The sequence below is a fragment of the Elgaria multicarinata genome, chromosome 2, assembly GCF_023053635.1.
Source record: "Elgaria multicarinata webbii isolate HBS135686 ecotype San Diego chromosome 2, rElgMul1.1.pri, whole genome shotgun sequence".
Taxonomy (NCBI): Eukaryota; Metazoa; Chordata; class Lepidosauria; order Squamata; family Anguidae; genus Elgaria; species Elgaria multicarinata.
The window spans coordinates 173638569-173659900 of record NC_086172.1 but is presented as its reverse complement, the minus strand read 5'-3'; the positions used below and the strand labels follow the sequence as shown (position 1 = coordinate 173659900).

Genomic DNA, 21332 nt, shown 5'->3' with positions numbered 1-21332 from the left:
TTGCAATTTTTTAATTTACTTCTTTTTAATTAAGATTTTGTTTTTAATTGTTAGCCGCTTTCAGTGCCATTCCTTGGCAGAAAAGCAGGGTGTAAATTAAATAGAAAGAAATGTCGTGTGGGGTGAGTTGAAGGAGGGCATGCAAGTTAGCAAGAGGGGAGGCACGTAGGTGGAAGGGAGAGAGTGGGAGCGAGCAGGAGAGACGGGAGGAGAGGGTGAGAGGCTGGGATGGGAGAGAAGGGTGGGGAGAGACATGGGGGGAAAGAGTGGCCAGGAGAGAGAGTAAAGGTGTAGGATTCCCCCACCTGCCAAGTTTCCGACCACCTTTCTGTGAATTTCCTTGTGTCATAAGAACATAAGAATAGCCTTGCTGGATCAGACCGAGAGTCCATCTAGTCCAGTTCTCTGTACATACAGTGGCCAACCAGCTGTTGACCAGGGACCCACAAGGCAGGACATGGTGCAACAGCATCCTCCCACCCATGTTCCCCAGGAACTGGTGCACACAGGCTTACTGCCTCGAATACTGAAAGAAAAACATAATCATCACGACTAGCAGCCATTGATAGCCTTCTCCTCCAGGAATTTATCCAACCCTCCTTTAAAGCCATCCAAATGGGTGGCCATCACTACACCTTGTGGTAGCAAATGCCATAATTTACCTATGCACTGTGTGAAGAACTCCTTTCTTTTCTTTATCCTGAATCTCCCACCCATCAGCTTCATGCGATGACCCCGTCGGGTTCTAGTATTATGGGAGAGGGAGAAATAATGTCTCCCGATCCACATTCTCCACACCAGGCATAATTTTGTACACCTCTATCATGTCTCCCCTCAGCCTCCTTTTCTCCAAGCTAAACAATCCCAGCTGTTGTAACCTTCCCTCGTAGAGGAGTCGCTCAAGTCCCCTGATCATTTTAGTTGCCCCTTTCTGCAATTACTCGCTCTTCTGGAACCTCCTACCTCTGCAAAGTATTTCTTCCTTCCCCCTTAATGCACAGGTTAATCCCCCCCCCTCCCTCCAAATAGAAAATCTGAGTCTGACATGGCATGTTGGGCTCCTTTCAATGTTGTTTCGATTTTGTTAAGGCATCAACGTTTACACTCAGGTGGTTTCCCTCTTTCAGCTGTGAAAGCTGTGTGGAGCTGTTGTTTGTCCGGGGGGCCGGTAACTGCCAGGAGTGCGACACCCCTTTGCGGAAGAGCAACTTCAGAGTGCAACTCTTTGAGGACCCAGCTGTTGACAAGGAGGTGGAAATCCGGAAGAAGGTGTTGAAAATGTGAGTGTCGGAAAACCCCAAATAGGAGGTTTTGTTGCTCTGCTTTTCAAGGTCGGATTCTTTTTAGCTGTGTTTACGGAAGGGGTCTGTTTAAACTGCATGCAGAATGTTATTTATTTATTTCATTTATTTAAAACGTTTCTTGGCCACCTTTCAGCGCAGAACCCCTCACAGGGTGGCTTGCAACTATAAAATATATATAAAACAGTTAAGAACGTAAGAAGTGCCCTGATGCTGGATCAGACCAAGGGTCCATCTAGTCCAGCACTCTGTTCACACAGTAGCCAACCAGCCATTGGCCAGGGACCCACAAGCACGACATGGTGCAACAGTACCCTCCCACCCATGTTCCCCAGCAACTGGTGCATACAGGCTTACTGCTTTGGATACTGGAGGTAGCACCCAACCATCAGGGCTAGTAGCCATAGATAGCCTTTGCATCCAGGAATTTATCCAACCCCCTTTTAAAGCCATCCAAATGGATGGGCATCACTACATCTTGTGGTGTAGTTAAACATAACTTAACTATGTTTTTAAAATATTAAAAGCAATAAAAACATAAACACAATAAAATAGCTATTAAAAACAATAAAATCCAACAATAAAAACAGCAAGAACAGCAATGGCAATAGTAGCAGTAACAGTACTCATCATGGGAAGCCCATGATAAAATAAAATTTCAAGGCCTTCTTAAAAGCCTGCAAGGTCGGTCCATGGCGGGCCTCCAATGGGAGTTTGTTCTGAAGCTGTGGGGCCACTGCAGAGAAGGCCCTCTCCCATGTGATCACCGACCTAATTGCTCTCGTGGGTTGGCAACTGAGAAGGGCCTCTCTTTCTGATCTTAAAGTGCAGGCAGGCTGAAGGTTCTCGTAGTGTATCTCTGGAGATCCAAAACATCTATATATGAAGGCATCTTTTCATGGAGTAAAAAAAAACCCAAATGGAGATTACAATAATTTTCAATGATTTCGTCACCAGCTTGTTCTATACAAAGCCTGTTGTTGTCGTCGTCATCATCATCATCATCACATTGCAGATTTGCACATAAAGTCACACTGCATGTACCCTCCCAATACGACAGACTGGAGACGTAGAACCTTTACCCTTGGCCTGATGTGTAGGAGATTTAAAAGCTTGATACTAACCCTGCAGGCATTTTATGATAAAGGAGCCCCCGAAGGCAACCTGTCGGTCAAAATGTTAGTTGCTTTTAAAACTTGACTTTGTTCTGACTTTATACTGTTAGTTTTACCCTACCCTGTGCCTGCTTACCCTACCCTGTACCTGTTTGCATTCTCTTCCCCTCCTTATTGTTTTACTATGATTTTATTAGATTGTAAGCCTATGCGGCAGGGTCTTGCGACTTACTGTTTTACTCTGTACAGCACCATGTACATTGATGGTGCTATATAAATAATAATAATAATAATAATAATAATAATAATAATAATAATAGTGTACAGTTTTTTTAACAAGCACTTGTTGAACAGGTGGTTGTTGTTGTTATTATTATTATTATTTTAAAAAACAAGTCTAACTGCTTGATTGGCAAATATACTATGTTGTGTCTGCACATTTTAAAGTGGTTTTTACATACTGTATTTTCTTTTTTTAGAATAAATAATATTTGGCAATTCATCTTTCTTCACCTAAGCATTCTATGATGTCATGCACATTAATGGCATTGTATTATGATTTTATTAGAATGTAAGCCTATGCGGCAGGGTCTTGCTATTTATTGTTTTACTCTGTACAGCACCATGTACATTGATGGCGCTATATAAATAATAATAATAATAATAATAATAATAATAATAATAATAATAATGTATTAGTAGTATTAGTATAGCCGCCACCACCATTAGCACCTATTCTTCAGCCCAGAGCTTTCCGAACTCCTCACGTAGGTGACACACTTTTTAGACATGCATCATTTCGCGACACAGTAATTCAGTTTTACTAGCAAACCGGAGGTTAAACTAGCCCCTTATAAGAGATATGGACACATACATAAATTGTAATAACGAAATGTATGGGGACACAACATATCTCATGAAAACCTTTCATTTATATTTTTAAAAATATATGATTTGCAAGATAATAACATACATTTCCAAGACTTTTCACATTGAACCCATTTTGTCGAGCGGCGGTTGAGACGGTGTTCTATCAAAAAACTGGCCCCGTGGAATTTCTCGAATGCGTCACTTCGAATGCGTCACTCGAATGCACCAGAAGTGACGCAGAATCAGCTGTTTCGACCCGATTATGCATACTGCGCATGCGCAGTACCTGTATGATCCCTCGACCGTGGTGTGCATACACGGATACGATGGAAGGGGGATATACTAGTGCACCGTACTAATCAGCACCTTTGCTGCGTAAAAATGCATGCAAGTTGGTATTGCTTATTTCACATAGACTCAGCGGTTTCTCGTTACGTTCACGTGACACACCTACACACTGCAGCTGACACACTAACGTGTCGCGACACACAGTTTGGAAAGCTCTGGTCTAGAGCAGTGGTCTTCAACTGGTGGGTCGTATTCCAAAAGTGGGTTTTGATTTTAGTCCTGATGGGTCACGGCAAAGTCGTTGCTGCCACGTTGGGCATGGAGAAAATTGTGAAAATGGGTACTATGTTGCAGGTTGGGAGTTCGTGGTGGGTCTTGGGTCTGGACCAGTTGAAGACCACTGGTCTAGAGTATGTCCAGATTTGGGCTTTTGTATATCTGTACACCAACGTATTCTGATGCATAAATGTATGTTTGCAAGCAATAGCCCTCTCTTTTTCTGACTTGGAAATTGTGAGCAGGGGTGATTCATGTTGCCAATGCTGGGTTTAATAAGGGTTTAACTGCAGCTGATACACTAACATGTTGCAACACACAGTTTGGAAAGCTCTGCTTTAGCCTCTGACTGATGGGAAGTTCTGAGAGTTATTCTTTGAGTCCAACCAAACACCATCACCAATCTACTAGGAATAAGAACCATGCAAGGGATATGGCAGTATGTTTTGCTTCATTGTATATTTTGCGTCTTTTAATATATATTGTAAAGTGTTTTATTCTGTTTTTATTTTATTTTATCTCTGAAATTTTCAGTGGGGAGCAGTATATAAATATTGTAAATAAATAAATAAATAGTGTTCAAGACATACTGTCCTGGGAATAATAATAATAATAATAATAATAATAATAATAATAATAATAATAATAATTCCTACCTGCCTCTCCATTCTGATTGAGGAGGGAAGAACAATAAGTATAAAATACATAAAATATTGATTAAAAACATAGTATACATTAAAAACATACTAAAAAACATACTAAAATCATCCTAAAATTCCACTGGATAGGCTTGCCAGAAGAGATCAGTTTCTTAAATGCTAAAAGACTGTTAAGTTGATGGATCTCCTCCGGCAGGCCATTCCACAGTCTGGGAGCAGCAGAGTGAATGATGCACCCAATTCAAATTATAGGCTTCTTAGATATGACTATGAATTTAGGTAAAGATGATACTGCATTTAAGACCTTATTAACCTTTCCCCCCTCCCAGTACTTGTAACTTGTTGTAGAGTTCAGGATGGGTCAGTTTAGATAAGCTTTGGGTGCCCGGATTCTCAGGAAGGACGGTGTACCATCAAAAAATGTTATCCTGGCCTGGATGTATACAAACCTATTGTTTGTTTTTATCATCTCTTCTCCCAAAGATACAATAAAAGAGAGGATGACTTTCTCAGTCTACAGGAATACAATGATTTCCTGGAAGAAGTTGAAGAAATTGGTAAGTCCTAATGCTTGCATATTTGATGCGTTGTACGCTTTTATCTCCTGCAGGCCTCGTAGAATGTTGCAGTGAAATCTCTCTTAACTGGTCTTTATTGTGATACCCAACGGTTATCTAATTACTTTCTCCTTACATTTTTAATCGAGAGCCCTTCAGTTGGAAGGGTGTATCTAGGTAATAAATGTCTTTGGCTGTCAAGGTTGGGGGTGGGCGGTGTCTAGTGCATTCAGCTAAAAGAGAAAATGCTTTGTAAAGACATCGTTGGTGCTGCAAAAGGAGGGGAAAGATCAAATAAAAAGAGTAAAAGGGAGGAGAGTAACGTTCAGATCCTTAATATGTGCTTCTATTGGCTTTATTTGCCGTGACAGAAGCCATATGGCCCCCTTTTCATCCTCTCACTACTTCAAGTACAGTAGCTGGGAGTGCTTTGAAGCATTTGACCTTGCATACCATTTTGGCAATGTTTTTATGGTGCTAATGCAGAGGAAGGGAGGTTTAAGAGCAGGCCTGGATCTCTCTTTCTCTCTCTTCCTTTTGTTGGATTTCAGGCCTGCAGATGCTCTAGCCTGAGGGCTGAAGCTTTTGTGGGCACTCAGAATTTTGGGGGTGGGTGGGTGGCCGAGTGGCCACGGAGCTTGACTATATTGGTGAGAGAGGAGAATTCTACAAACCAGCCAGTGAGAGGAACTGGGCAAATTCTTTGGTTAAGGAGGAGGTGAGTAGGTGAGGTGAAAAGTTGGCTGCAGTTCTTCATGAATCATAGAATCATAGAGTAGCAGAGTTGGAAGGGGCCTACAAGGCCATCGAGTCCAACCCCCTGCTTAATGCAGGAATCTGTCAGGGATGTTTTATGCTTGTCCAGCTGCCTCTTGAAGGCCTCTAGTGTGGGAGAGGCCACAACCTCCCTAGGTAACTGATTCCATTGTCGTCCTGCTCTAACAGTCTGGAAGTTTTTCCTGATGTCCAGTTGGAATCTGGCTTCCTATCACTTGAGCCCGTTATTCCGTGTCCTGCACTCTGGGAGGATCGAGAAGAGATCCTGGCCCTGCTCTATGTGACAACCTTTTAAGTATTGGAAGAGTGCCATCATGTCTCCCCTCGATCTTCTCTTCTCCAGGCTAAACATGCCCAGTTCTTTCAGTCTCTCTGAGATGCATAGAAGGGAGAAACAGGATCTCAGGATGCAAAAGCTTTATTGATACAAAGCCAAAGCGACTTCTATCGGCCAACGATGATCAGAGGACGTAGTCTATTGTTAGAGGAAAATCTGCAGACATCTGCTGACAACCCCTTGAAGAAGGGCTTTGAAAGGACACAGGCTGAAACGCATCAGGCTTTGTATCAATAAATCCTTTGTAGCCTGAGAACCTGTTTCTCCCTTCTTTTCACCTGACTTCCTTTGGTTTTTAGTCCTTCATGTGGGCAAGGACTACTGGCTAGGGCAGGGGTGGCAACTTGTGGCCTTATGCTGAGTCAGACTCTTGGCCCATCTAGCCTAGTATTGTCGACACTGACTGGAAGCAGCTCTCCAGGGTTTCAGGTACCAGTTTTTCCTGCCCTACCTGGAGTTGCTAAGAATTGAACCTGGGACCTTCTGCATGTAAACCAGGTGTTCTCTCAATGAACTATTTATTTATTTATTGCATTTCTGTACCGCCCAATAGCTGAAACTCTCAGGGCGGTTCACAAAACCCAAAATCATATATCGAGAGCTCCTTTGGATGTGTTGAAAACAGAAAGGTAGAGTGACTGTTTTAAAAGAAAAGTCTAGAAGCGTTTTAAAATCCATTTATTTATTTATGAGTATTTATGAGCCACTTTCAACTACAGATGTCAAAGTGCTGTATGCAAATAATAATTTTTAAAAAACCATGAAAATATTAAAAACCAATACATAGAATATATTCTGTCTACATATCCGTAAGATGCTAGGCTAAACTACACAGGGAAGGCTTGCATAAAAAAGATGGGTCTTTTTACATGCAGGTAAGTATAAAAAGTGGTGGTCCGTGTTGTCTAAGCTCTGGGGGAAGATTATTCCATACTAAATGTGCCAATTCAATAACTGTCCTGCTCTGCCACTACACTAAATGGCCTGTGGCTTAGGTGTGTGCCAGCCCTTGTAGTTTGCCACTGCTGCGTCATGTAAAGTAGTCAAAGTAGGGGTGGGGGGGATTTTGGGTGGTTTGGCAGCTCCACTATGTCTGAGTCAGGGGAGGTAGAGCCCGGTCAGCATGGGACAGAAAGGCTGGGTTTGGCGAATTAAAGCTGAACAGACTGGAGGGCAAGGTGACAAACCAGATGGCAGAGAAGCAGGTATAGGCAGCACCTTGGCCAAAACATGGATGGACCAAATTCTGAGGCGCCAGTTCAGATTCAGAGGCTTTATAGGGCCAAGTGGAATTCCATTGGCCCCTTGCATTCACTGATGAGTGGTGAGTTGGTGAGCTGCAGTACCTCCTTCTGGCCATCTGCCTTGATGGCGCTGAAGAGAATTGCATAGAAGAATAGCTCCCTCTTCTGGTGAGGTGGAACAGAGAACAAGGTAGCTGGGACTGGGTACCCAATTTTTTGGTGTGGGACTTGGGCTGCAGCAGAAGAGGAAAGCCAGAACAGTTCCAGAAATGTGCCCTACTACTGCGGATACATAGAATCATAGAATAGCAGAGTTGGAAGGGGCCTACAGGGCCATTGAGTCCAACCCCCTGCTCAATGCAGGAATCCACCCTAAAGCATCCCTGACAGATGGTTGTCCAGCTGCCTCTTGAAGGCCTCTAGTGTGGGAGAGCCCACAACATCCCTCGGTAACTGATTCCATTGTCGTACTGCTCTAATAGTCAGGAAGTTTTTCCTGATGTCCAGCTGGAATCCGGCTTCCTTTAACTTGAGCCCGTTATTCCGTAAAACATTCCGTATAAACATATTTAGCACCTCTCTTGTGCCCACCTCCTTACACAATGGCTTGGACAACACTTCCTTTCATTTTGGAGCGTTTCCCCGCCCCCCTCTTTCACCAGAAAGAAAGTCAGAAGGTTTTGCTGTAATCTGGCTTTTCAGAAACTGAACCAGTATTCAAAGAGAATTAAACCTTTCAGGTCAAGCTTTAAAAACAATGGACTTCTTGTATTATATTTTGACAGATGTCTAAAGGCAGGCCAACATGTAAACCAGCCAATGAGAGATGGACAAGGAGATAAAGAACGGTCGCTCATTAGCCTGCTTCCTTCCTTTCTGCTCCTCCCCCCGCCCCCCCCCCCCCACCAACCTGTTAAGGCCTACAGGCAGGTTCTGTTTGAAAACATACCTTGGGCTTCAGTGTGATCACAAATGTCAGACTTCTCCGAATTCTTTGCAGAATGGATCACATTTTCTTGTAGCATAACGGGACCTGCTTATGTGAACAGAGCCGGTTCTGTAATCACCTCTCTGTGGAATGACTTTCCTGATGGGGTTGTGGAATCCTCACTCTTAGGGCTGCAACTTTTAATTGGACAGATTATTATTATTATTTACATTTATATACTGCACCACAGCTGACGCTCTCTGGGCGGTTTACAAAAGTTAAAAACTGTGAACATTAAAAAGAAATATACAAAATTTTAAACCATAAAAAGCATAAAATACAAACGAAAACAGACAAAATCCATTTAAAAACAACTATCCTGGGGTTAGTTAAAAAAACTCAGCATATGCTGTTAAATGCTATTAAATGCCTGGGAGAAGAGAAAAGTCTTGACCTGGCGCCGCAAAGTTAACAATGTTGGCGTCAGGTGAGCCTTGACGGGGAGATCATTCCATAATTGAGGGGCCACCACCGAAAAGGCCCTCTCCCTTGTTGTCATCCTCCGAGCTTCCCTTGGAGGAGGCGCCCGGAGGAGGACCTTAGATGTTGAGCGTAGTGTATGGGTAGGTTCATGTCGGGAGAGGCGTTCCATCAGGTATTGTGGTCCCAAGCCATGTAAAATGAATAGATCGACAACTTCTGATTGTTTAAAAAGGTGCCCTGATTTGATAGGGCAACAGATTTAAAAGTTATTATTTAGAATACCAATGTTGGTTTTTTTTAAAAAAAACACACACAGCTGCATGTGGCAAGTGCCATCTTTGAAGAGGCATTCTCACATTTCTCGCATGCCAGAAGAGAAATCTTCTCACAGCCTCTTCTCAGATGATGCTGTGAGTGATGTGTTGCGTGTGGTGGTGGGGTGTGTGTGTCTGTCTGTCTGTCTCTCTGTGTGCGCGTGCATATCTAAAATCCTGGAGAAAGTCTGAGGACAAAGGTCCTTTTAATATCTCATGCTGGAACTTCCTGTATTTTGCAATGGTACTTGGTGTGAGGACTCAAGTGCACAGCAATGGTCTGGAAGGACGGCCTGCAGAGAATGCATCACTACTAGGCTCTGGCTAAAGAACGGACTGCACAGAAGCCAGCCCCTGACTCCTTACCTCTTTTATTCGTGGTTATTTTTATTTTATTTTTTAAACCTTTGCAACGGCCCTGAAACCAATTATAAAAATTGTTTAAAATAATTAGAAAAAAGAGAGAGAAGTGCCTGGGTCAGGCTTGCTTGCTTGTGTAGCTAGATTTTGCTAGCAATAGATCGTCTTTGCCTTCCTCCGTTCATGCCTTTCTTTAGCCCTACATTTGGCTGGGAGGGGGAGAGAGCTTTTGCTTTGCATCCAAAAGGCCCCCAGTTCAATCCCCTGTATCTCCCAAACAGGGTTGGAAAAGATCATTGTCTCAGTTCCTGGAGAGCTGCTGCCAACCAGTGTCTGCAGTACTGGGCTACATGGACCAATGGTCTGACTTGGTCTAAATCAGCTTCCCACATAGCATGCATAGGCTGACAGTGGAGTATTCCTAACTGCTGCTGTATGGGATACGATGGGGAGGAAACGTGGCTCCATGAAATAGGTGTAACCCAATTTTTAATAATCATATCCTAAAACGGGCACTCTTGTACTCTTTTGGAAGCAATGTCTGTTTATTTTTGTTGGAAGGCTCAAAAATCAGCCTGTGTTGTACAGCAAATAATGAAACTGAAACAATTCCAAACCACCACCACTTCCCAGTAGTAAGTACTAAGCTGTCCAGCTATTGGCTGCCCGGTCCTTCTCTGACATCAGAGTAGCTAAGCCAATGAGGTCAGAGGAGGTGGGTGGATGAAGACATTTTTGGGCCAGAGAACATGAAGGACCAATGTGGGAGGTTCGGTGCTCTGGATTATGGTTGGTGAACAAGCAAGTTAAAAACCTGGAAGTAACAAAAAATTAAGATGAACTCCAGCTGCTGTCTTCCTGCTGGCTGAGAAATTCAGTGCACCTTCAAGGGTGCAAGCTACTCTACCAGTACAGTTGACCTAATAAATTGTATCATTCAAATATGCTTCTTTCATACTCAAATCACTGCTTTTTTAGTACCAAGTATAACAACCGGTAGGCTGGTACTAGATGGGGATGATAGGAATAATTGCTTTACAACCAGAATAAACTAGAAGATTTAAATACATGCATGTGTAGATTTGTACATGTATAATTACATCTCTAAATTGGGTGGGTGGGTGTTTAGTTACAGAATTTAGGATTTCTGAGGATAGAAACTGAGTTAATTTTAAGGTAAGCGATGTTGAGGAAACGTTACCCTTGAATTAAGGCAATAATTGCCATGACTATTGTTAATAGATAGCTTTGTTTCTCTTTTTCTCCCCTCAATTTTTAAAAAAACCATCGATGCAGTATTCAACCTGACCAACAACATTGAAGTGGAGAATACAAGAAAGAAAATGGAGATGTACCAGAAGGAGAACAAAGAAGTCATTCAGAAAAATAAAATCAAGCTGGTTAGTTGCTTAACGCTTGTGTTTTTACATTCCTCTCCGGGTTATTTGAAAAAAAGGAAGTGGGAAATAATGGCAAAATATTCTCTTAAAAACCCAGTCCTTTTCAATCTCCAAAATATTAGGATTGTTGACTGTCTAAAAGTAGGGTTTGCAACTTGTGGCTCTCCAGATGTTTTTGGTCTATATTTGTATAGAGTATTTGGTCTATACTCTTCAAATACTTAAAAGGTTGTCATACAGAGGAGGGCCAGGATCTCGTCTCGATCCTCGCAGAGTGCAGGACACGGAATAACGGGTTCAAGTTACAGGAAGCCAGATTCCAGCTGGACATCAGGAAAAACTTCCTGTTAGAGCAGTACGACAATGGAATCAGTTACCTAGGGAGGTTGTGGGCTCTCCCACACTAGAGGCCTTCAAGAGGCAGCTGGACAACCATCTGTCGGGGATGCTTTAGGGTGGATTCCTGCATTGAGAAGGGGATTGGACTCGATGGCCTTGTAGGCCCCTTCCAATTCTGCTATTCTATGATTCTATGATCTCTCACCATTGGCAATGCTGGCTAGTGCTGATGGGAACTGTAGGCCAAAACATCTGGAGGCACAACCCCCCTCAGTAGACTAAAGCTTTTTTTTTTTTTTTTAACCCTGTCACATGTTTCTTGAATGGATGCAAAAAATGGCTGAAATAAAGCATGTTCTTTGGACAGAAGAACTGAAACAAAAATTCTGTGTGGCCCCCTTTTATGTGTTCTTTTATGTAGCATGATTAAGACACAGTGTTCTGTGTCTGTGTGCACCAAGCACACACGAAAACAGAGTGGGCTCAGATGTTCAGAACAAGTAAGGAGAAGCGCAAGTGAACTGACTTTCACTTCCCAAGCTTGCTTCGCTCACTGCTGATCGTGGTAGTGAAGGAGAGTGGAATTCACTTCCATAACTTTCACCTCTTGCCTTGGGCAACTTTGGGCAATCCAGGAACTGCAAGCTGCATGCCACCCTCCCCGCGCCCTCCCGACAAAAACAAAAAATGAGGAGGAATGTGGAAAGCAAGCTAGATTTATCTATTGCAAGCCTCCATGTCCTCTATGGAACCTTCAATGGACCGATGTAGCTTGAAAACATGCAAAAGTTGTTCGTTATGAGCCTCCGTTGCATTTTGCTATGGAGCATTAGTGTCTACCTTTAAAAATAAAATAAAATAGAGGAGCAGGGTCAATGGGGGATAGTGGGGGCTGCCTCCGGGGTCGCCTACTTGTTGCCCGTCCTTGCATTAGAATGTCTGAGACTGAGTTAGCCAAGTCCTTAATGGAGTGTTATACCTGTGTCTTGGCTATATCACTTCAACCTGTAAGTGAAGGGCTCATAGAATCATAGAATAGCAGAGTTGGAAGGGGCCTATAAGGCCATCAAGTCCAACCCTCTGCTCTATGCAGGAATCCACCTTAAAGCATACCTGACAAATACCTGTCCAGCCGCTTCTTGAAGGCCTCTAGTGTGGGAGAGCCCACAGCTTCCCTAGGTCATTGGTTCCATTGTCATACTGCTCTAACAGCCAGGACGTTTTTCCTGATGTCCATCCAGAATCTGGCTTCCTGTAACCTGAGCCCTTGATTCCGTGTCCTGCACCTGAGATGGTCAAGAAGCTACTCAATAAAAATAAATACATAAAATACCTCCACACAGAAAACTAGCATATTGGGGAGAGAGATTCTAACCTTGACACGTTTTTATTTGTAAGGGGTAGCATTTATTTATTTATTTATTTTATTTATTACATTTTTATACCGCCCGATAGCCGAAGCTCTCTGGGTGGTTCACAAAAATTAAAACCATCATAAAACGGTTGTTAAAAGCACAAATACAAAATACAGTATAAAAAGCACAACCAGGATAAAAACCACGCAGCAAAATTGATATAAAATTAAAATACAGAGTTAAAACAGTAAAATTTAAATTTAAGTTAAAATTAAGTGTTAAAATACTGAGAGAATAAAAAGGTCTTCAGCTGGCGACGAAAGGAGTACAGTGTAGGCACCAGGCGGACCTCTCTGGGGAGCTCATTCCACAACCGGGGTGCCACAGCGGAGAAGGCCCTCCTCCTAGTAGCCACCTGCCTCACTTCCTTTGGCAGGGGCTCACGGAGAAGGGCCCCTGTAGATGATCCTAAGGTCCGGGCAGGTACATATGGGAGGATGGAAGCCACCAAATGGTACATAGCATGGGAGCCACCAACTGGTACAGCCCAGGCAGAAGTTTACCAGCTCAAGGTAAACAAGGCCTTTGTGATGTCCCCAAAGTCCAGAGCTGAGCTGTCAAAGATCCTGGATACTGGCTGCTTGCCCAGTTTTTCTCCTTAGGGGGTGCTGGACCCGCTTTGCCTCAGAAGTGTTAAATGTTATTGGTTCTGTCTTAGTCTCGGGAGCAAGAGGAATTGGAAGAAGCTCTGGAGGTTGAACGTCAGGAGAATGAGCAACGGCGGCTTTTTATACAAAAGGAGGAACAAATGCAGCAGATGTTGAAAAGGAAGAACAAACAGGAACTTCTGGATAAATTGGTAGGTAATGAAAGAGATGGGCTTCAGGAGGCATCTCCTGTCACTTAAGAAAGGGGCTGATTCTATCTCTCTTTGTCGGGCTTGTTCCTATCTCATGTCGCCAAAGGGCAATGCCAAAGGACTGATCCTTCAACGCCATTCTTTTACAGAACCTCTCTGGATAGACTCTCCATTTTTGTGTCTTAATATACACATTCCGCTCCTTCGCCCAAGGAATTCAGAGTGGCATAGGTCAGGTTCTTCATCTTCTATGCCTTACAACAATCCTGCAGGGTGGGTTAGGGCGAGTACCAGGTCACGCAGCACATTTCATGACAAAACAGGGATCTGAGCCCTGTTCCAAGGCCAACGTGCTCACCATCATGCTACATTGGCCTTGTGGGGTGATCCATGCTGTGAACTGGCTAATAACCATAATCATAACAACAACAACATCTACACCTAAGCTGAGAACTGGTTCTTCTGCCCCTTCTCACCATCCCACCCAATCAGTAATCATCCCGTTCTTATATTTCTGTACAGGGCTGTCTGTAAGCATCCGTAGGATCTATTTAAGAAATATCTCTTAGCTACTCCATTGGCTTCATAGCCCAGCCTGGATGTTCGTTTCGGTCACACTATCCCACCGTTGCACTCCACGGCTTTCACTTCCCGTTTCTCTACTCCTAACATACTCCTGTGGGTCTGCTTTTAAGAGCGCACCAGCTGTGCTACAGATTCTTCCCTCCCCGCACTCCCCAGTACCTTTTTTAGTATTATTATTGTTCTACTTTTCAGGTCCTGGCCAATTGTCTCTGTGTTTTATTTCTCTTCCGTTTCCCTTCTTCCTACGGGAAGGCTGAGTACTTGAACTTCTTATCTGACCCTGAGGGATACCCGCTGAAAGGGGACGGAGACTGGTGTCAGGTGATTTAAGAGGTGGTTTGGCCACTCGGGGACTATACGGAGGGAGAGAACCTCACAGGGGATCCAGAGGCATGTGGGCCTTTTACTGGATTTTTAAAGGAAAGGGTGTTTCATTTTTAAAAATTATTTCTGGGCCATTGGCCTAGATGTACAGGCATGCGTCCTCTCTTAGAAGTTGACAGAAATCCTATAGAGAGTCTTTGCCTTTGCAGCCTGTAGAACGTTTAAAGGCCTTGCAAACCGCTGCGGATACTCTTCGTTCTTCTTCCTTATGCTTGTAGTCACTTTCTCACATTCGCTATGTTAGTAGAGTGAGGGCTGAACATGTGGAAGCAATTGGAGCCTAAACGGGGGGTGGGGGAAGGCAGGACCCTGCTTCGCATGTATAGATAGCATTGGGGAAGTCAAAGCAACCCCTCTCTCCTCAGAACTGGCATGGTCTATGCGTGCAGCCCTTGTGTTGCCAGCAGCGGAGGCCGGTGGCTCCGATGTCAGTGGGGCGGGGAATCCACTCCGGGTTTTCCGTCAGAACCAGTCAGAACTCTGAAGGAGCTTGGAGAGCTCCTTTAGAGTTTTGATTGGTTCTGACGGAAACCTGGAGCGGATTCACTGCCCCACTGACATCGGAGCCACTGGCCTCCGCTGGTTGCCAGGTAACTCAGGCAGTGGGCAGCATCCTGAGAGGTGTAATCCCACAGCCCGTGGGCGCTGCAGGCTAAGCTGAAGGGGGTGCCGCTTGCTTCCCTTCAGCTGGAGGCCCTTAAAGAATGAAAGGAATTTTGCTCAGAAGATGGCAGTTGTCTTCCCTCAAGGTATGAAGGAAACTCCTCCTCCGCAGCTTAAAGGATCCAGGTGGGGGAATTTGCTCCTGAGTCCAGACTCCCCCCACCCTGCCCTACGTCCCCGTAGGATTTTCAAAGCTGCGAGGGGATCCTTTGCGGCTTAAAAGAGGTAGGAGAGGAGATTAGCTGAAGGATACTCTTCCTGTGGACACAGCACTCAAGATGAGGTCTAACCATTTCACTTCCCCTTCCCTCTCTTGAAGCCAAAGAGAACTTGCCATAAGAGCCTGGCATCCTGGTGTTGTTCATTTATCTCCTCATCCCTGACGATGCACGTCATTGGATGCAACTGGCTCAACATCTGGACCACTTGCAAATTCCACCAGACCAACCTCCCTAAGCCAGATGCCGCCATCTTTTCCAGACCAGTGGGCCCATTTGAGAATGTGAGAAACTGCTAGAACTCTCTGTAGAACATTTGGTGGAAGGCGCAGCAAGGGCTGCAGAGGGAAGGAGAAATCCATTTTACCAATGGTATCCTTTCCTCTGTTCGACAGACAATACTGAATTTTACTCACAGTCTTTCCTGGTGTTTTGATGATTTCATAGAATCATAGAATAGTAGAGTTGGAAGGCGCCTATAAGACCATGGAGTCCAACCCCCTGCTCAATGCAGGAATCCACCCTAAAGCATTCCTGACAGATGGCTGTCCAGCTGCCTCTTGAAGGCCTCTAGTGTGGGAGAGCCCACAACCTCCCTAGGTAACTGGTTCCGTTGTCGTACTGCTCTAACTGTCAGGAAGTTTTTCCTGATGTCCAGCCGGAATCTTACTTCCTGTCACTTGAGCCCGTTATTCCGTGTCCTGCACTCTGGGAGGATCGAGAAGAGATCCTGGCCTTCCTCTGTGTGACAACCTTTTCAGTATTTGAAGAGTGCTGTCATGTCTCCCCTCAATCTTCTCTTCTCCAGGCGAAACATGCCCAGTTCTTTCAGTCTGTTTCTGTTGTTTCATTTGTAGAGATGAGGCTGAATGAACCTCCTGGGTTAGGGAATTCCGTAATCTAGGTGCCGTTGCATTCTTTTCCGGCTTGTGGGTTTCCCGTTGGAGCAGCTGGTTGGCCGCTGTGTGAACAGAATCTGCTGGATGAGATGGATCCTTGATCTGATCCAGCGAGACGCTTCTTATGTTCTCAGGTTGACAGATAGCAACTGTCCCAAGGTTACCCAGGGAGCCTCATAGCTGAGTACGGATTTGAATTTCATTCTCCCTGATCACAGTCTGACACCCTAGCCACTACATCACCCTGGCTTCTCCTTAGGCAGGAAACTCCCCCCCCTCTCCTTCAGCAGACGGGGGTAACACGGAGCAGCAAGGCCATAGTTCTTGATCGGCAGGGGAGGAATATATGGGGGAGGCACTCCTTAAGGTAGACGTACCTTAGACATAGTCTGGCAATGAAGGTCAATTTATAACAGCTCCGCTGCTAAGAGTTTATTTCTTTTAATGGCTTGCAGGGGGAAAGAGAGGGGGATTATACTGAGTCACCAAAGTGTTTCCAACTCGGCTTTAAATGCCCTTTTAATTTAGACGGGGCGAACGTTGTTTTCTTACGCAGCAGTTGGTTTTACTGGAAATCCATTTCACCAGATGGCTTGCAAAAAAAAAGAAAAAAAAGAAAAAAAAGAGCAGTTATAAATAATCTTTATAGCATGACCAAAATAGGTAATTTAACGACATTTGAGCACACATCGCTACTAAACATATCTTAGTAATATGTTGTTAATGACTGAAAGGTAATGTGAAGGGCAGGAGAAAGAAGGTTCTTGTTTGTGTTGGGATTTTTTTTTTTTAATAAGGGGATTTTTTTTGTCTCGGTTTACTTTTCTTATTTTAAAATCAAGATTTTACTTTCTTTAAAAAGGAATTTCGGGGTGAATGTTTCTAAAATCTCTGTATTCGTGGTAGGGATCTCCCAAGTTGTTTTAAAGGGCAGGCTATAATCCCAACACAGTAAAGCTTAAATAGCTCTCGCACTCTTTAGAGCTGTACTCTGTGTGGACTGGTTCTTGCTTGCGTGGTGAGTAATACTAGTTTGAACAGGGCTTAAGAATGCGTTTAATCAGAAATCCAAAACTAGTGCAACTATCAGCCACAAAATATTATTCATCACTATCAAAGCCTTCTAAGTTCTCTGCCCTTCTAAACAGTTGAGTTTGGCAGGCTCACCTAACAATTCCTGGGAAAGGACGGAGTTCCTTAACACCAGGGCTACCACTGAGAAGGCCCTGCTCTTTGCCCTAAAGGTTGTTCCTACTTGGAGTGAGGGAACCTGGAGTAGGTGAGCTTAACATGCAGGTGGGTTCTTAAGGACAAAAGTGCCTTCCTGACAAGGCTTTCATTTCTTTCTGGCTGGGATTTTAAACTAAATTTGGGGGTTGGACTCGATGGCCTTGTAGGCCCCTTCCAACTCTGCTATTCTATGATTCTATGATTCTATAGTGCTTGCCTTGTGTTCGAAGTTCCTCAGAGGCATTTCTGATCCAGGAAATGTGAACCTTGGCAATATCGCCAAAAAAGAATGGCACAAAAGCATCTGAGATCGGAGGGAAATGAAGGCACCAAAACCCACTGAGATAGCAAATTTCCACAGTAAAAGTGGAGGATTCTTGGTGCGGTCTACTTTCTAGGAATACAGTTTGAAAGCTACAGTATTGTGCTCCCCCACTGTCGTTTTGCAAAGCCTTCCAAGTGGTAAAACAGTCAGCATGCCGTAAATTTAATCAGGCAATATTTCCTAAGCAGACTAAAGTCAAAATTTATCTTCTGTTACTTTTTATTAGTGGATAAATAGCACACGGAAAGGCATATGAGGTATGAGTCATCCTGATTGCCCTCCAAGCTCTGTATCAGTGTGGGGAACCACTGGCCTCTAGGTTGGATCCAGCCCACAGCAGCTTTCTCGGCAGTTCACAAAGATTTGTTGTTGTTTATTCGTTCAGTCGCTTCCAACTCTTCATGACTTCATGGACCAGCCCACGCCAGAGCTTTCTGTCGGCCGTCGCCACCCCTAGCTCCCCCAAGGTCGAGTCCATCACCTCCAGAATATCATCCATCCATCTTGCCCTTGGTCGGCCCCTCTTCCTTTTGCCTTCCACTTTCCCTAGCATCAGCATCTTCTCCAGGGTATCCTGTCTTCTCGAGCAGGGGGTTGGACTTGATGGCTTTATAGGCCCCTTCCAACTCTACTATTCTATGATTCTATAATAATGTAATATAAGACCATAGGCATAGATGAATATAACACCATTACGTTCAATCTTCAATAAAATCCCAGGACCTGTTAAAATCAAAACAACAATGTTGGCACCAGGCGGACCTCACTGGGGAGTGCATTGCGTGATTGGGGACCACCATTGAGGAGACCCTCTCCCTTGTTTCCGACCTCTGAACCTACTTCCTCAAACACCCCTCATGTGTCAGTTAGGCTTACCCAGAAGCTCATGTTTGTGTGTGCAAGAGATTTGGGGGCTGGGCAGTTTGGGGCAGAGGGATTAATAATCTCTTCTCGTGCACTGCAATCTCCCCCAAATTCCTTTGAGCTGTAATTCAGTTTAGGGAAAAAAGGTTCCATTCCTTCCCCCTGAGCCTAATTGCTGTGTGCCCCTCCAGTTTTCTTGGGGGTTGCAAGTGGGGAAAGAAGGGTTAACCTTCAAAACAATTGAGAAAGTCTGCGTCATTCAGAAAAGGTAGAGAATCCAATTGTTTAAGCTACCTTTTCAGAGGCAGGCTAAACCTCTTTTGTTTCAGCAGGCTTTCGGAACTATACTGGACCTGTGTTCATGTATTGAACCCCCCCCCCTTCCCTTTTAACCTGTTACAGTTTTACATTTTTTTAACATGTTTTTACTTTTACTGTAGGTTTAATTCTATTTTAACTTTTGTAATTTATGTTTATATGTTTTAATTGTACGTGTTTTCATCTTGTAAACCGCCTTGAGTCCCAGAACTGGGAAAAGGGTGATGATGATGATGATGATGATGATGATGATGATGATAATAATAATAATACTCCAGTCATGCAGTTGCTGCTGAAAATGGCAGTCCTGTGTCAACCTCCCTCTCCTTTACTTTCTCCATCATTAAGGAAATAGATCAACCAGTGGTGTCACATAATGCATTTTCGTAACTGCGTTTTAGGACCTGAGGAAGAGGAACCTGGGGCTGTCTAAATGCCCTGTCTACCCCGTGGTGGCTGTGCAGTGGTGCTGCGTTGTTTATATGATGCAGCCTCCAACTCAAAGCCCCCACGGACTTTCCCTCCGAAACGGCACTTTTAAAAAGTCATTGGCTTACCGCTACTTTTTCCTTTGATACAAGGTCACCACCTTCTTTCCTCTGTCTGTCGGTGGTGACCTCGTTTTGGGTTGAGGCTGGGGGAGTTCCTGGGGGGGTGGTGGATCGAAGCCCAGGATAGCCTAATTTCTGTTCTATTTTTAACTTCTTCTTTTACCTAGATTTTCTGGGATCTGCAGATTTTTTTCTGTTACTCTGGGCTTACTTTTAGAGGAAACATGCAAGATTGTGGACTGGGGGCTGAGAAGAAAATTATGCAGGCAAGGAGAAAATAAAAATCTGAATTGCTTGCTTTCTTAGAAGCAAGTGCCATTGGAAACAACGGGGCTTCTGAATAAAGCTGATTTGGAGCAGAAGTGCAGGAAGGCAGGGCAGAGGGCGGGGTGGTGGTGGGCCAAATGGCTACCAGCACTGCGGATAGCTGGTGCTCCCTCTCACCATCAGGATTTATGATCCCCACCCCACAGCTGCGATGCTATGGGGTTTTGTGGGACCAAACGGCAAAGCGTCGTCATGAAGACACCCTCCCTGATGCGAGTTTGTTATTTTTAGTACTAACCCCATGAACAGTATGAGCCTCGTGTGGCGCAGAGCGGTAAAGCAGCAGTTTCTGCAGCTGAAACTCTCCCCATGGCCTGAGTTCGATCCCAGCGGAAGCTGGTTTCAGGCAGCCGGCTCAGGTCGACTCAGCCTTCTATCCTTCCGAGGTCGGTAAAATGAGTACCCAGTTAGCTGGGGGAAAGGCAATAACGGCTGGGGAAGGCAACGGCAAACCACCCCGCTATAAGGCCTGCCAAGAAAACATCCGCGAAAGCTGGCGTCCCTCCAAGAGTCAGTAATGACTCAGTACTTGCATGAGAGGTTCTTTTCCTTTCCCCACCATGAACAGTATGATGTCTAGCTCCTTCCAGAGCTAGAGTAGGGGACATAGCTCAGTGTGACAGAGCACATGCATTGCATGCAGAAGGTCCCAGGTTCGATCCCAGCTTCCGCAGGTAGGGTGAGGAAAGAATCTTGTTTGAAACCCTGGAGAGCTGCTGCCAGTCAGTGTCGACAACACTGAGCTAGATGGACTAATGGTCTGACTCAGTACAAGGCAACTCCCGATGTTCTTAAAGTGTTCCTTTAGCCAGTAATTTGATTTTTCTTTCCTGGGTATCCTTGTGTGTTTGTATGTATTAACAATCCTTCTGCTGTAGTTGCCCAGTTGTAAGATTTTAAGTAATTAACTCGTTTTAAGCCACTTTATTACTTCTTACGGACACAGGCATGTTAGGAAAAAAGGAAAAGAAAGGGTTGACTGGCGTCCCTGCAAAGAAATTACTAAAGGGAAAAAAATAAATGTGCTGTTGGTTGCGTGCACAATAGAGCCATTGTGTAAGGCAGAATGAGGATCACCTCCAAACGGCCTCAGGTGAAATCTAATGGAGAACCAATTTGAAAACTGGATGGAGTTCATTGGTCGAAAGAATGTGTCTTAGATAAACATCTGATCCAAGTTAGATGCCTTTCTGTAGTGCTTGTTTTTGTGATTAAGTTCTAATTATTATTACTTAAAAAAGCATTTTTAATACATATGGCTGTGTTTGGCCTTCTGGAATAAGGGGCTTGTTATATTGTCTTTTAATGTGGAATCTATAAAAATGGCTGTTTGCAAGTTCTTCTGATTTATGAGGCTAATGCAGCTTTTTCCTATTACCGAAAGTGATCGTTTTCTGGTAAACCAGGAGCATTGAGCTATGCCCTGTTCTTCTGAAAAACAGCCTTTTGAGAGGCAATTTGTTCTAGGAATACACAACACTAATGGTGGATTGTTTATGCCTTTTA

At 44.2% G+C, this 21332-nt stretch overlaps 1 protein-coding gene across 1 annotated transcript in view; it reads left to right on the top strand.

Moving 5' to 3' along the window:
- Window positions 1–21332, top strand: part of MNAT1 (MNAT1 component of CDK activating kinase) — a 168686-nt gene that overhangs the window by 48019 nt on the left and 99335 nt on the right. Inside the window, exons 2-5 of the mRNA XM_063118222.1 lie at window positions 1128–1280; window positions 4993–5066; window positions 10806–10909; window positions 13322–13462. Of these exons, the coding sequence (XP_062974292.1) occupies window positions 1128–1280; window positions 4993–5066; window positions 10806–10909; window positions 13322–13462 (472 nt within the window). The remainder of the gene's footprint in view (window positions 1–1127; window positions 1281–4992; window positions 5067–10805; window positions 10910–13321; window positions 13463–21332) is intronic.